Genomic DNA, 15,567 nt, shown 5'->3' with positions numbered 1-15,567 from the left:
GAGAAGACATAGCCTGGATGTAGGTATTCTGTTTTAATGGATGGATATTAGTAGCAGGGGCTGTCAGTGGTACCTTAGTGGTACCTAAGAAAAATATTACCACAAAGGTGATCTAGGAACATACATTAATGGCAGCCCAGACAGTCTGAGTATTCAAAACAAAAAAAGAGAGACGTAGGTAAACTTCCTCTTGAAGTGTCCTGTTGATGTTTGGAGGACTGTCTGTATGGGAAGTCAGAATACAGTGCCCAGATTCTGCAACTCAAGGAGGGAAGTTGTTTGCTGTTCCTCCCCCTACCCCCAGTGCCACATCTTTTGAGACGTACGTAGTTTATCAAGGCTCAGAGTGATACGAAGGCAGAAGATTTACTGTGCCTCTAAGACATATCAAACTATCACAAATAAAAATAAAATAAATTTCAAAACTTTTTCTTTGGAAGGAAATGACTGACAGGGCAGCTAGTTGTGTATGGAGAGAGCCAGAGCTGGAGAGGTGAGCCCGTGCACACAGGCACACAAAGAGATGGGACTGGGGGACCAGTACCCTGGAGGTGTTTCGAGGAAACTGAACAAGCCTACTGCAGATGCTTACCACAAATCTTGTTACTTAATGTTTATTTTTAATGCTAAGATTCAACCACAGGTTCTCCTAAGAGGATTGTCCTGCCACATTAGTGCCAGTCACAGTCTCCCAATTTAAGCATCATAGGCACCATTACATGGCAACTTAGCTCCTCGCAAGCTGGGGAATTGCTTGGCTCCATCCAAGAGCTGAGAACTTACTGAAGATAAGCAGTGGCAGCAGGCCCTCCGTCTGCCAGCAGGTTTAGCCCAGCATACATCTTCAGCCATCGATTACGAGGTTGATGATCATCCACGGAGGCAAAGATTACCAACATCAAAACCGTAAGAGCCGAGCAGAGCGTTACAAGTGATTGACTGACCTGCACAAACCCTGTGCTTTAGGCGAGTACTGCACCTCACCAAAACATTGCCCAAACAGCCCCGCTACAGTAAATGAACTATTACACAAGAGCCTAATTTTCCCCATAGCGTGTTTCAAATGCCCGTCCTCCGCAAACACGACACATTCCTGTAGAACATTAACATAATGCAAGTTATTTTATTAACCTCACAGCAAATTATTTACAGATGTTAGCAAACTAGTCTTACTGGCTTGGGCAACCAGCTCGGAAAGATGAGTAACTTGTATTCTTTGCCCCACCTCTGCTTATTTATTTTTGAGAAGAATAGACAGCACTGCTGGAACTTCCACACTGTGTTATTGAAACAAACATAAGCTTGTTGCCTGGGTTGAACATTTACTGAAAAAAAAACAACCCTACAATATCAAATGTCTTTGGACAAAAACAGCACTACTCGGTTTTGTCACTAGAGTGAGCTGCTGCTCAACATTTGAAGAAAGCTTGGTTAATTCAGGAGATTTGAGGGGTGGAGGTTCTATCGTTTTGTCACATGGAGTAGAACCAGTATTCACGCTTTCCATAAGAATATTCTTTGTGATGGTGTATCTGACTTTGATGCTCATGATATATTTCAGCAGAGCAGGGGACAGAGAATTGTGTTTAAGATGTCATACTAAACACTCATAATTTGAAGCTGCCCCCACAATTACTCATCACTCAAAATGGAGAGTGGGTACCAAGGTGTGATTGCTCTCTGTCTGCAGCTTACTTGGGTGGCCACAGAGCAGGGCTCAGCGATAAAAGAGGGTGAAAAATCCTCCTCTGCAAGTCCTTTATCGTGGGCCTGGATAGCAATAAATACATGCGAGAGTCAACTGGCTGTGGATCCTTCCCACAACAAGGAACATTCCCTCCTCTTTGCTGGACCAGGAGTTTCTGTAGGTAGAGTCACACATGACACTCGTTTCAGGTTTGTACGTGAAAATCAAGTGCTTAACCAAGGAGTTCGAGACATTTCTGCTGGTTACAGCCCATGTTACAAGGAGAGTCATTTGTGACACTGCCAATACAAAAACCACAGAGCAGATATTGAAACCAGCTTGGAAGCTAAAGCTGGATACAGATTTACTGCTCAGCTAAAGCTTATTACTGCTATTGATGTCACTTGAATTGTGTCTGTGGGTTACAAAGTCAGACAGTCTTATTAATACATTAACATTTCTAATAAATGGTAAAATGGACCAAAACCTGGCTGACAGCCATTCGGTCTAGCAGTAGCACAAGTATGTCTTTTGGCAATGAAATGGCACCAAGCAGCAGCTCAGAAGTGCTAAGTATGGAGCCTTACATTTTATTATTCCTGCTCATACCCAGGGGAACTGAGTCCTGCCTGTGAAACTTCCAGGGGCTGGCCAGGTTTTGATGGTTAAGATGCTTTCAGATGCTTACCAGGGCAGCAAATAGTTTCCATCTGATGTTCATCCTTGCTGATTTAATTCAATCAGGCGACCAGCAAATACAGCTAGTGTTCCAATAATACAAACTAGCATAAATATACCAAGGAGAAGATGATCAATCACCATCGCAACAAACTTCCACTCTTCTGCAGCCTGAGGAAGAAAGAAAGGAGATAGTAAAATCTCTGCAAAACTGTGTCTGCTGTGGACATTCTTGTAATTTACTGTCTTGAACAATGGAAGGGCTCTTCAGTAAGATCCACTGGTATGCAAAAAATACTCATTTTCTTTGCAAAATCAGGTCAGTGATTCAGAAATCCTAAGCTACCTAAAAATACAAGTTTCAAGACTAAATTGTTAAAACGCCTGATAATTTGGTGAACAATTTCATTTTAAATAATGCTGGAAAGCCTAATTTTTAGTCAAATGGTTGCTTTTGAAAGACAGCTTAAAAAAAGTAGGAAGCCAAACAATTAGTTTGACCCAACTGGCTTTTGTTTTCCTATTGCCTTTTCATTCTAATGGGATGCCTAAGCAATTACTCATTAATTTAGCTCCAGTCTCTGCTTTCCATGCCTACCATGCACTCCTAAGGTCTGGGACAGCCTTCTCTGCAGCTCCCTTAGTCTTTTTCCCTCTCACAGATCATGGCACAAACCAGCAAAGAGCAGAGGGTGGGGCATGGAGCGCAGCAGGGCCGAGGGCTCGGCATTCCCACCCTGCAACTCTGCCCTACAACCCAGGCGCCCTGGCCTGAGGCACCCTCTTCTTTTGCCTCAGGTGCACCACAAGTAGAAGGGGCTGCTGTGAGTCATCTAGAGGAGGACACTGTTATCAATACTGCTTCGAGGTTGTTCATAAGCGAATGCAATGATGTGACAAGCCTTCAGGAGCCACAGCCTGAGGTTTATTTTTGGAATTTGATTTCTGAAACCCTCTGGAAGTGGTGCCTAGATGACACAAACAGCTGGGCTCCACTTCCGAAGGGAGCACTTGCCAGTAACTGGAGACCCTCCTTGTAAGTACAGGAAGAAGCAGAGCCCAGAGGCACTGAAACCACGCCAGCCCTGCTGAAGGTAGCACTTTATCTGCCGAGGAGCCATTGGGAACATGAGACTACGACCGGAGCCATCTCACACGCTTCTGGAATGTGGTCACAGGAACAAACACTGGGGTGTAAATTCTGCCCGAGTGGAGGAGAGGCCAAATTATTGCCCCCGAGAAGCCCCTCCCCATCTGCAGGCTAGCTGTCACCGCTAGACATCCACTTCTCAGCAGGAAGCAGCTGATCATTTAGAAAGGTGAGGGATTGGTACTGAGTTACCTGTTCAAAAGCTGTGTGAGCTGCAAAAATTGAAATGAAAGAGGGGGTTAATTGCATCGAACACGCTAGGAGGAGGCAGAGCTAGGTTTTCCTGGGGAACACGGCCATATGTGACTCTACACGCAGTTATCCTTCCTTTGGCTTGCAATGTGGAAAAAGACAGTAATCGGAGCAGCTCCTGATGTGTTTCACTTGCAGGGACTACTTGTAGCATTCATGGATCAACAGAAAACCTTATCAAAACAGGAATTATCATTTGGAAGTCACAGTGGCTTCTCAAAACTACATCTGAATTCTGCAGTTGGGCTTGCTTCCTGGCTTGTTAAGATTGCTTACCACAGGGGGAAGACACCCAAGCTGGGGACAGGAGGAATGGTTCTTGGAATTGCTAACAGTTCTGGAATCTGCGCTGCTACTCACACTCCAGCTCTGTGGCTTCACATACCACATTAAGAAAACCATAGCACTGCTACTTTATTATTTTCTCTCTCTCTTTTTTTTTTTTTTTTTTTAAACTGAGATTCAATTGCTATCTGTGACTACTACCTGTAACTCCTCAAAGAGTGAATCAAGGGCAGAAGACTGTCCCCTGCTAAAGCCAAAACAGGGTTTGGAGTGTTGCCTTTTTTTTTTTTTTTTTTTTTTGAGTCATGGATATTTTGCCAAAAAATGAGATGTAGGAGTTTGAAAGCAAGAAATGAATCATGCACAAAGAATGCCTTACATTACTGGATTCTTGGTCCGATTTCATCGTTTCCGCAATGTATTTGATTCCCTCTATAGCATTTTTCACATCTGGATTTTTGGTAAGCGGGGAGTAGAAGTTGACAGGCATAGGACCTGGCTTCCCAGATATTTCAGAAATATCAATATCTTCTGCAAAAATCCTTTTGTCTGGTTTATTCCTGGATGGTCGTTTCATTGTAGAGAAAAACATGATGTTTGGGATTGTGTCAATAAAGATCTGAAAACAAAGAGGCAGAAGAGGAACGTTTCTGTTTGGAGGGGCTGCTTTGCAGATGCAGCTCTGCAATAAACAAGGGCAAGCTGCTCAGGTCCCAGATAACTTCCTGTCCTGGGCTCACTAGAAATTCCGCTTTGGAGTATGTCACACCACATGCTGCATTCACACTGTGTCTGTGTCATCTGCAGGCCTGTCACACACTTTCTGGAAGTGATTTTGCTCGGCCGTGTAGCCGGCAGAGGGTCTCCTGGCTACTTATGCCTGACTTTGCTATTCCAATAGTTTGTTATTACAAGCCTTATAGGCACATGTAATTTCCTTTGGCATAAGGGAGCCTTACTTCCAGATCAGTTTTAAGCACATGCAGTGTTTGTCATTTGAAATCTCTCTTCTGCAGTGTTCTTTGTGCTGCAGAACAAATCTGATGTAAGCTGTAGCCTTAAAAGGAAATCCGCAGAGCAACCTCCTGTTCATGTCATGGCTTAATATGAAGCTAGGCAGGCTTATAGAAGATAAGAATAACTGGCTGGGTCCCCTTTGGTACTGTCTGCCTGGCAAAGAGCTCGCAGTAACGGACACCCAATTATTTCTACACCTCACGGTCACCACTTAGGCTGGTGTGCAAACATCTCCTTGCTTCCCAAGGACTGCAGAACTATTGGAAAAGTACAGAGGAGACCTTGGCTCTTGCTAAACTGTCTTTTGCAGAACGGGAAGCTGAGCACAGCTATCCCTGGCAACCTTTGCGCTCCCAGTTCACACGATCTGATGGGCTTGGCCCTGGGCAGGCAGAAGTGGATAATTAGACTAGCAACATCCCTCAGGCCCAGCTGGCCAGCTTTCTCCTCCCTGTACTCTAGCTGCCCATGCTTTGCCTTGCCCGTTCCCTTCAGGACTTTACCCAGTGGGCAATTCTGTTACGTAACGGAGCAACTTGGCAGTCTCGTTGCCTTTACACACAACTAAGTAGGAAACGCTGGCTCTTGTGCCTGGAGAGATCTAACATGATGCATCTACTTCCCTGATTCATGCTGACTTCTAGGAGAAAATCCTCCAAAAAAAACCCCACAAACAACACACACGCAGTGCTCTGTGGAAACCACAGAACATGCAAAAGCATCGAGCTCACCTTCCTGACCCAGTGCGGCATGGTGTGAGTGCTGGGGGAGCGGTGGTGGGTGTTGATGACGATGACCGTAATGATGATTGAAGCGATGACAAACACCATGGTAAACAGCATGTATTTGCCTATCAGAGGCACTGCGCTGGAGGTGGAGGGAATCAGCTCCACAATGACCAGAAGGAACACAGTCAGAGACAGCAAGACAGAGATGCTGAGAGTCATTTTCTCACCTGCCATGCCAAAACACAAAAACAAACTAATTATAATAAAGAAAAACAATACCTCTGCTGTTCATATAATTCAGAACTGAGACCGTCAATTTGAGAAGTTCAGATGTGGATGATGGCTATCCACACACATGCATTTTCATGCACCTGGAGCGCTATCAGCACTCTCAGCACCCAAAGTGGTAATGCTGCTGGCCAAACCCGACTGCCTCACACAGCCCCAGGTCCAGCAGTACAATGGAAGTCACCAGACAGGACTAGGCTGAGGTACAGGTGGTGGGTATGGAAAGCTTACTTGCCAGGAGCACTTTATGAGCTGTGGGATTTGAATGATGAAGCGCATGCACCTGATTAATGCCTGCTCCAGAGCCTTCTGGGGTCCACCTGCCTCAGCACAGCATGAGCCTGCCAGAGCGCAAGTGAGCGGACAAAAAAAAAAAAATCACGTCTGGCACCAGAGGTCAGCTGCTATGGGGGACATTTCAGTACTTAGGATGTCAGAACTGAACCACAAATCATGATTCACACAACTTTTTTCTATCCACTTCAACTTTCTGTAAAGTTCTCCACCCAAAGAACTTGTGTTGGAGGTCTTTCACAGAAGGGGCTCAGTGAAATTTAGCAGTATGAGAAGCTGGGCAAGGCAGAATGAACAAAGCATGAGACATGGTAGCAGGGAGAAAGAGCTTTCTTCAGCAGAGCTGCTCAGCAGGGACAAAGCAGGCCAGAAGAGGCCAGAATTACTCCATGTCAAACAAGCCAACGTGCGCACGCAAATGACAAGGTGGCTGCTCCAGCACGGTGCAGAGGGGCCTCAGGCCCCCCGCTTGCTCATGTACTGTGCGACGTACAACTGTACTAAAAGCCTGAGTGACAGAATAAGAAAGTCGGCTAGCCAAATCATTGTTTTGCAGAAGTTAGTTAACTGGACAGTTAATCAGTGTTTTCCATAGGAAATCAGCCCAATTTTTCCATATTAATAGTTTCAGCTTTCAGAGCTTACCTTTTATTTGCAGAATATTTAGACCTGTTATTTTGAGCTGAAACATCTGTTTAGCAAACACTACCCCTTGGGTTGGGTGGTGGCTTCAGATGCCCAGAATTTCCCCAAAACTTGTTAGAAGAGCCATCTTTATGGCAGTAGAATGAATAAATTCACATACCTGAATCTGTGGGCAGATAAAAAACCAACCCAGTTAAAAATGAGAAAAGCAGGCAGGGAATGATGACATTGACGATGAAGTAGAGCGGCAGGCGCTGCATGAGGAAGTGGTACGTGATGTCCAGGTAGGGCGTGTCGGGGCAGCAAGCGTAGTAAACCCAGTGCTTCCAGCCCCGGTAGTCCTTCATCACCCACTCGCCGCTCTCCATGAAGTTACTCAGGTCAGGACGATCGCTCTCCTGACAGAAAATAAATAATAGAAATAGAGTATTAGATGTTCTGAACAAAACCTAACTTGGCAGTCACTCAGGAACAGAATTTCCAATAAGTCAGGCACTTTACGCATCTTTGTAAGCAAAGCAACCACTCTTATTTATGTGATTTTGCTTTAGAACATCATCCTTTGCACAGAGCTCAACTGAATGTTTTAAAGAAGGAGTCAGGGATAGTCCACTGAAGGGAAAGACTAATTAAGTATCTACAGGTTGGCGACATACCTGAAGAGACAGGGAAAGAGTCCTTGTAAACAGAAAGTCATAAGCAGATAAAAAGTTATCCCCCCCAAAATAAGGAAAACAAAAGCAGAATGTGCAGCACCATAAGGAGTGGCATGAATCTGTAAGAGGATAGGCAGGCAGGAAATTTGGGGAAGACATGGGAAATAAGTACACTCAGAATTTGAGAAGTCAAACTGGGCAATTTTTGTGATCGATCTATAAACAGGGCTTCTGTATTATACAGGTAGTGTCCGCTTGTTTTTCAGTCAAAACACAGTTATTTTCCATTCTAAATCTGAGATTTCTCTAAGAAGGTACCCAGGTCTTTACTGCTTTTCCCAGTTACCAAACTGTTGCTTACCGGGTTAATAACCACCACCGTACCATCATACGTCCAAGTTCCCAGCTTCATGCTGCAGTTCTGCTGGTCAAATGGGAAGTGCGTGACTATAATTTCACAGTAACTTTTAAAAATGGCAGGTGGCGTCCAAGTGATCTTTCCTGTGTGTTCCAGAAGGACTTTGGTGTATTTAACAATGGCAAAATCACCGTCTGCACTGTGAAAGGAAGGATGTTAGCAGCTACCCAGCGGCCTAGGAGCAGCCTAGCTGTCTGTGGAAAGCAGTTGGTGCTCAGCCTCTGGTCCTTGCGGTGGGATGGGATTGCTGTGGGACAGGATTAGAGAGCAGGCAGTGCAAAAACACCCTCCTGTCTCAGTTTTCATAAAGGTGCTACTGGGCAGAGATGTCCTTTCCTTCCTACACTGCTTACTTGTTGTAAAGGACAAGATCCGGGCGCCAGATGTCATCTGATGGGATGCGGATTTGTTTCACGCCGCCATAGTCTTCTGGATTCCACTTCAGGTTGACGTCTGTCCATTGCTGCAGAGGGAGGAGTTCAGCCAGGGAGAACCTCTCCCAGCACTGCTTGATACTTCCTAGAGACACCCACCTCCCTAGCTTTGGGTCGTGCAGGTAAGCATCAATATGTGTTACTGGGTCCCACAGATTTTTTGTTGTTTTTAACATTAACTTCAATATTGGTTTAAGACACTTAATCCAAAATAAATATACCCAAAGCCTACTGTTTGAATTGCTATCAGAGAAGGAATATTCAGGTGCAAAATGATTTTCTTAAGGCCACTAGTGTCCAAAGCTTTTTGTTCTTGAGGCCCTAGAACGAAGAAATACTCCACCAGCTGACCCATTGGTCCAAGTTGCCCCCAAAAGTAGTTCATTCCTGGCTGTGTCTAGCACGTTTATTTGAACAGGACAGAATAGTTAGCAATATTTAGTTACCTGCTTCAGACGCACGTTGGTTGTTACAATCTGATTTACTTCATCCTTAAAAAAATAGAAAGAAAGAAAAGGAGACACCAGCAGCAGACACCAGGATTAGAGGAGAAGGAAAGTGATGGCATTTGGCAATACCCCGTCAACCAACAGTGCCATGTGCACCGTGCCACACGCCCATACCGTACCACGTTAATAAGCTGGATGAGCTGCAGCCCAACCGTGACGACAACGGCATCCCGATGGTCCTCGACAGGCCGCACGACCTTGTTGTAGTCCCTGAACAGGTCCTCTACGAGGCGTGTCTCGTGCTCGTAGCACAGGGCCAGCCCGGCTGCGAAGGGCAGGAAGGTGTCAGTGGGATGGGGCAGAGGACACGCTGTGGGGCCAGGCACAGGGCAAGTGCCACCAGAAGCTAGGCCCCGTGGCTGGCCAGCGCCAAGCCCACCTTGTGGCTCCTCTCTCAGTTCACCTGTGTGCTGCAAATGCCACCGGCAGGGGCAATTGCTTATCTGATCTGCAGGTCAGATCAGGATGAAGGCAGCAAGAGCTGCCAACATGTAGATGGCAAAAACAAATGGCCGTGACTGTGGAAGTCAGACTGTGCGTTAGGAATCAATCCCCTGCAGGCTCTCCCAACCCACGGCTGTGGTTGGGCTCAGCATTTACAGACAGTTCAGCACAGAGGATACCCATCATCAGGAATTTCTTATGTCGCTGCCCTGTCCGCCTTTGATCCTATGGTCCTGCCAGTAACAGTGATGTTAAATGGGGCCAACCTCAGCCATTTGGGTGAAAGCATCATCCAGGCTCTTCCACCTGAGGCCTACGCAGAACAAGATCCTTCTGATGCCGGGAGCCACTCCGGCAGCACCCAGGAGGGCAGAGAAAGAAGCAGTTCACAACTTGTGCTCATATTTCTATGTCCTGTGCTCCCTTGTCTGCTGAGCCACCTACCCCTCTTAATGGCAGCGAGAGGCGGTGGAGAACAGCTGAGCCTCGCCACAAGCATGTTTGGAAGATCTCTCCCTTGCCTTTTTGTCTCTCAGTACAGGTCCTGGGCTGTTGAATTCAACAAGAATTTTGCTGCTGACTCCAGACTAAGCCGGGATTTCCCCTTATTTCCTAACTGCCTTTTCACCAGGTCCTCTCATACAGCTAAGCTGAGATGCCAAGGATTTTGTCTTAGCCTTGTCCTGTCACCAGACGCTATTAAAATACCTGGGTGTCATTGCAAAAACCCCGTGCGGGCCCTGAGCAGCCGGGCACTGCTCGCTTCCCGATGGCTGTTTTCACTTCCTACGCTGTGATCATAGTGTCACAGCTAGGTTAAACATTTTGCTATGCTTTATTAATCCAATTAAAATCCTTCACACTGTTACCTTCTGGAGGGGCTTGGTAGGAATTTGGTATACTTCTTGATTTTGGTGAAAAAGGTTTAGGATCACAAAATCCTTATTCTTTCAAAGGACAATTTACAGAGAATTATCCTGGTACAACATACACAGCTGCAAAACTATTCTGCATCTTTGTCAGTAGTCCTGAAACTGGTGAAATTTTACACTTCAAACCATGTTTGCTAGACCCTCTCATACACTGGGAAATAAATTTAGCACTAGAGTAAATGAGAGCATGGCAAAAAGATGGCAAACACACAGAGAGGAAAACAACTAAGCACAAACTTCTCACTTCAAACTGTCTGAGGGCTGAAATTAGGAATGTTTTAGCTGCTATCAGAGCACGCCAAAGCTCTTATTTGAGTGATACGGCATGTCATAAAACCTCCTTCTGGACAGGCTGCTCCCAGAACACATGCATTTATACAAATGCATACACAAAGTTGTGCTCCCGCACCCTCCCAAGGACCCAGCCCAAGACAATTGCTGAACCACGCTTGTTTACCTGTGGAGAAGACAAGGAGGAGCACACGACAGATCTCCATCACCTGGGCTCCCTCCTGCTGCAGCTCCACGGAGCCCAGAGCGCACTCAGTGCCTTTAACATCTCCCAGGGGGTGGGGGGGGGGGGGGGGGCTGGACGGCCTCCTGCCAAGGGGCCGGATTGATACAGCCGCTGAGGTGTTGCCTTACACCACCTGTTTTTGGGAATGACAGCTGAGGGCCACCGCACCGGCTGGGGAATGGGAGCACAATGTGTTTCACCGGTAAAGTATCTCCTACTGTTTACAGAAGGCCGTATTTTCTAAGTGGCACTGTGATTTGTGTTTAATAAATAAGAAAGGACTGTCTGTAACGTAGCAGGGCATCACAGTGAGACTGCAGAACCTTCCCAAACTAGAGACCAGGCCATGTGTGCATCACCCTCTGACTGGAGTGACTCGTCAGATTTGGGATTTTATTTCTCTCAGGGAAAACAGCTCGGTCACTTATTTCTGATGTACCCTCATTGGCATACGGGCTGAATTCTGGGAACTGGGCTGCTGTTCCTATTGCTTTGCAGGTGGATCTGTGAAGACATGAAAAAATACATTCAAGAGAGATCCATCACCTGGAACCTACTGCGATGTTCAGAAGGTACTGGGTAGTGCCCCTACCCTGACAGCTACAAGCTAACCTAAATAACCTGGAGTAAGAGAGAAAACCTTCCCATAGATAAGCTTACTGAACTGTGGAAGGGCAAATGGTAGGGATATGTTTCCATATCTCCAGTCTCCATAGGATTAGTTTCCATAGCAGGGTAGATCCAGTGGATTCCTCCAGGGCATGCTGATACCTGCTTATTAGCATCATAAATCACCCGGAAAAGGGGTGAAGAGCTAGGTGTTTGGTAATTACAGTGGGAGATATGGGCAAGTAAAGACAAAGACCATCTCTGAAGAATTATATAAACAAATATATAAAATAAACAGTGACTTCCTCTGAGCTCACTGATGTCACGCAGGATCAAAACTACGAGACAGACAGTTCTGTGAAAGGCTCAGCTCGGTGCTCAGCAGAGTGAGGAAAGACAGCCTCTTGGTTCCTAGGAAAGGAGAGGAAGCAACAAGGAAAGACAATGTTGCTATAATCATGGTGTCCTGAGTGCTGCTGGCAGTTCTGGTCCTCTGATTTCAAGGGGAGAAAATTGCAAAGACATCCAAGGTAGAGAATGGCTTCCATACCAGGAACAAACAGATAAGAGTATGGCCTTCCAGCTAGAAGAGAAGCCAGAGGGAGAAAGGGCTTTGGGCAGGGTCTGTAAAATGGTCTGAAGAAGACAAAAAACCACAGCTAGATCAATTAGCTTCACGCTACTAAATACAGGAGTGATTTCTGTCACAGAAACCCCATCGTCACAAGGCACAGGGGGCTGGCACTGCATCCCGGGGAGCGCTGCTGGATGCAAAAAAGCACTTCTGCCTAGGCACCTGCTGTTCGGAGACAGGCTGCTGGTCTGGATGGCCAACACAGCCACCTGTACGCAGCGCTCTGAACATCCTTTTCTGGAAAACATTCCCCACAAAGAGCTTCCTTCGCTTCGCCTCTGGGTGACACCAGCTGCACTTTGTATGTCTTACAGACATCCTTTGTGCTGCCTGTCAGCTGCGTCAGTGCTTCATGATGGATGCCTTAATTTTATTTTGTTTTATTTGCATTTGTATTTCTTTTTAAATCACTCCCCCTCGGCCGCTCTCCTCCACTAACCCGGCACTCAGCCTCCAGGTTTACATTTACCCTCCATCCACATAGCTCGGCAGGGCTCGTGTTCCAGCCGGCAGCTCCCATTGTCCCCGCGATCTCATTTCAAAGGGGCGGCTGGCTGCTCCCCAGCCTTGCCCAGGGCCAGCAGCTGCTGCACGGCCGGCCGCAGGCATTGCGGCGACGCCAACAATGCCCTTGGGTCCCACGGGCTCCATAACACAGTCCCTGCATGCAACGCAGCACCGGCCGGTCGGCTCCTGAGCAGATGCAGGAGAGCAAAACCACTGCCTTCAGCAAATGGTAGCTGCTGGGTGACACAGACTCGTGTCCCTCGGAAAGGTCTGGCTGTCTGCAACAAGCAGGGTGGAGAACCTGCAATACTTTATTTAAAATCTTCAGATTATTTATATGTAATTCCCACATAGAATAGCCTTTTCACATACATTTAGCTCCAAGGTTTCTGGCATGGTTTGTGAAGCCCTCCCCAGATTCCAGGCAAGCCTATTTCTCACAGTGCTAGGGCAGAACAGGTTGCACTCACATAGATTAAAAACAAAGCAAAAAACCCACAACTCCCTACTATCCAAATTCAGGATATTGTTTCTATAATTTGCACATCAGGAACAAGCTCTGCAAAGGGATGCTGCCCACTCTAGCCTTAAGGAAGCCAGCCATGAACAAACACCACTGCAGATAAGTCTTTTTGGCAGGGTGACACCACACAGCCCCATTACAAGTGAGCAGAACGCCAAGTGCTTCTGACAGCGAGGAACACAAGATTTTGACTGAAATATTTGTCCTGAGTTACAAGCACAAATGCAATTCCTGAGTAGAGTGGGGGAAAGAGCAGGTGCAGGAGGCTCTGATGTCTGCAGGGGCCGCGCAGGGGAAGCGAGAGTGAAGCTAACAAAGAGAACAGAGATCACCTTGAACAATGCTGCCAGTAATGGGATGCTTACACCCCTGTTCCCCACACTGCCCACCCCATTTTGTGGTGCCTTTGTTCATTTACCCTTTGCAGAGGGTAAAGCCACCTGCGCCTCAGCCATCCTCTTGGGGGTACGTGCGTTGCCGTGTGGGGAGCTCAGCTGCTCATCACGATAGACTTGCGTGTCGAATTCCACTTGGTGGATGTTATATCAGGGAGAGTAAGGGCATAACAGCTGAAAATATTAGCAATATTAGCAGCGTGTTTTATATATAATTTTAAACTTGCAAATACAGTAGTTGCAGATTATAATGCAGTTTGGTGTCAGAAGAGCGGCATTGCTGGTGACAGCAGCTCATGGCCATGCTGGATAAGAGAAGGCAGCTGGCTGGACATCGCGTGGACTGGCCACGTGCTGGTTACCCCTCCAGCTGCAGGCAGCAGGACACCCATCCTGCTGGGAGCCATCTCCCACAGCCAGTTGCTCGTCACGATCACCACCAGGTCATGACAGGTGAGCAACAAGGGGCAGTGGGCACAGCACCGCGTTTCAGAGGCTGCTGTTGCAAGCCATCTCTTGGCAGAGCATGACAGAGGGAGTAAATATTTTCAGTGCATTCAAGGAATTAACAAATCCTGAGATCCTAATGGACCGTACTTCTGCTTAGCCCAGTGCACATAAGAACATGCTAAGCATTTGTAGATATCAACACGTATGGCATGTAGGATTTAAATCTACAATTTTAAGAAATTCAGAGTTGCAGCTTTCCATACTGAGCCATCCCACAAATGTATTTTATTCCCACTGATGTTTGTAGCAAATTGTTTTCAGTGTTTCTTTTCTTTGTTTTCTACTGCAGAAGCCAAAAGAACTAAAATACCAAGAACTCATGTCAAAAGCGTGGTCATAGTCTCTGTGGTTACAGAGCTGACATGTTGTAGCACAGACACAGTGCACATTTACCTCATCAGAAAGAAGCATGCTTCTGGAAGAGTGCTGTGAGGACAGCAAAGGGCTGACACATCCCCTCACAAAGACCTTCACGCACTGCAGGGCTCCTCAGACACTGCTGGTGTGCTCAGGGAAATCTCAGTTATGCTTGGATGGGGTTGGGAGACACCTGTACGAAAGTTATTAAAGTCCCTGCCCCTTCCCGGCAGGGCAAGTCTCCCTCTGGAAGCCTCCTACACCTCTGCAAAATGTACTCGGCCTGACACAAACCTCTGCTACTGCCTGTTGCTGCAGAAAGGTCCCATGCAAGAGACTTGTTCTAGAGGGATAAATACAGAGCAAACCAGCAATTGGATCTGAACTGTTACTCTACGACTGAAGCAGGAAGCCCCTCACCCCTCTGCCCAGAAGCTCTGTTCCTCCAGTGCCCAGACAAACATCACACAGCTGTACAGGCCAGGCCAGCAAGGCAGAAAACACACCCAGGCTTCACTCGATTTAGCCATATTCAGATCACTGTGACAAACTGGTGCCAAGCCAAGCTCAGCACCCCCAAAGCCATCCCCGAGGTTTGTTCTGAGATTTACCTATAGCCACCAAGCAGAAGTTCTCTCTCTGCAGACATAGAAAACCCTGCAAGGCACAGAAGTGACAGACAAAAGTAAAACTGGACAGAGAGTGGCCCAGGGGTGACCCGGGGGCCCCGTGGGCACTGCCAGCCCTGCCATGTGCTGACCAGGCAGTCACCTAGGCAAGAGTTAATCAAGCGTTGGGCACCTGCTGGCTCTCTGAGATCCGTCTGCCTCAGGATATGGCCTTGTATCATTATATTATGTTTTGGGTACATATCTGATACAAATTTGCTTTTATAAGTACAAAGCTGAGTTACTACAAGTGTCGAAAGCAGAGCTTAGCACTGCCTGACTTCTGGAATCCCATCTATCATCTTACCTGCATGTCACTGCATATAAAAGCTTTCACAAGAAAGGCAGCATTTGACCTGAAGGAGCTCTCTGGATGCTCACATTTACATGTTTAAATACACATCTGTTTTAAAATAAGGATTGATTCTTT

At 46.7% G+C, this 15,567-nt stretch overlaps 1 protein-coding gene across 1 annotated transcript; it reads right to left on the bottom strand.

Annotated features, from left to right (window-relative positions):
- Positions 1 to 1,295: 1,295 nt before the first annotated feature.
- CHRNA1 (cholinergic receptor nicotinic alpha 1 subunit) lies at positions 1,296 to 10,914 on the bottom strand. Its single transcript, XM_035567459.1, has 10 exons — positions 10,875 to 10,914; positions 9,161 to 9,306; positions 8,979 to 9,023; positions 8,452 to 8,561; positions 8,042 to 8,237; positions 7,185 to 7,422; positions 5,801 to 6,024; positions 4,432 to 4,671; positions 2,376 to 2,536; positions 1,296 to 1,862 (listed from the first exon to the last, which is right to left on the bottom strand). The coding sequence occupies exons 1-9, from the start codon at positions 10,912 to 10,914 to the stop codon at positions 2,405 to 2,407; spliced, it is 1,371 nt and encodes a 456-aa protein (XP_035423352.1). The 3' UTR covers positions 1,296 to 1,862; positions 2,376 to 2,404.
- Positions 10,915 to 15,567: the final 4,653 nt, after the last annotated feature.

Source organism: Cygnus atratus, chromosome 6 (genome assembly GCF_013377495.2).
Source record: "Cygnus atratus isolate AKBS03 ecotype Queensland, Australia chromosome 6, CAtr_DNAZoo_HiC_assembly, whole genome shotgun sequence".
NCBI lineage: Eukaryota > Metazoa > Chordata > Aves > Anseriformes > Anatidae > Cygnus > Cygnus atratus.
This window is presented reverse-complemented; position numbering and strand designations above follow the sequence as displayed.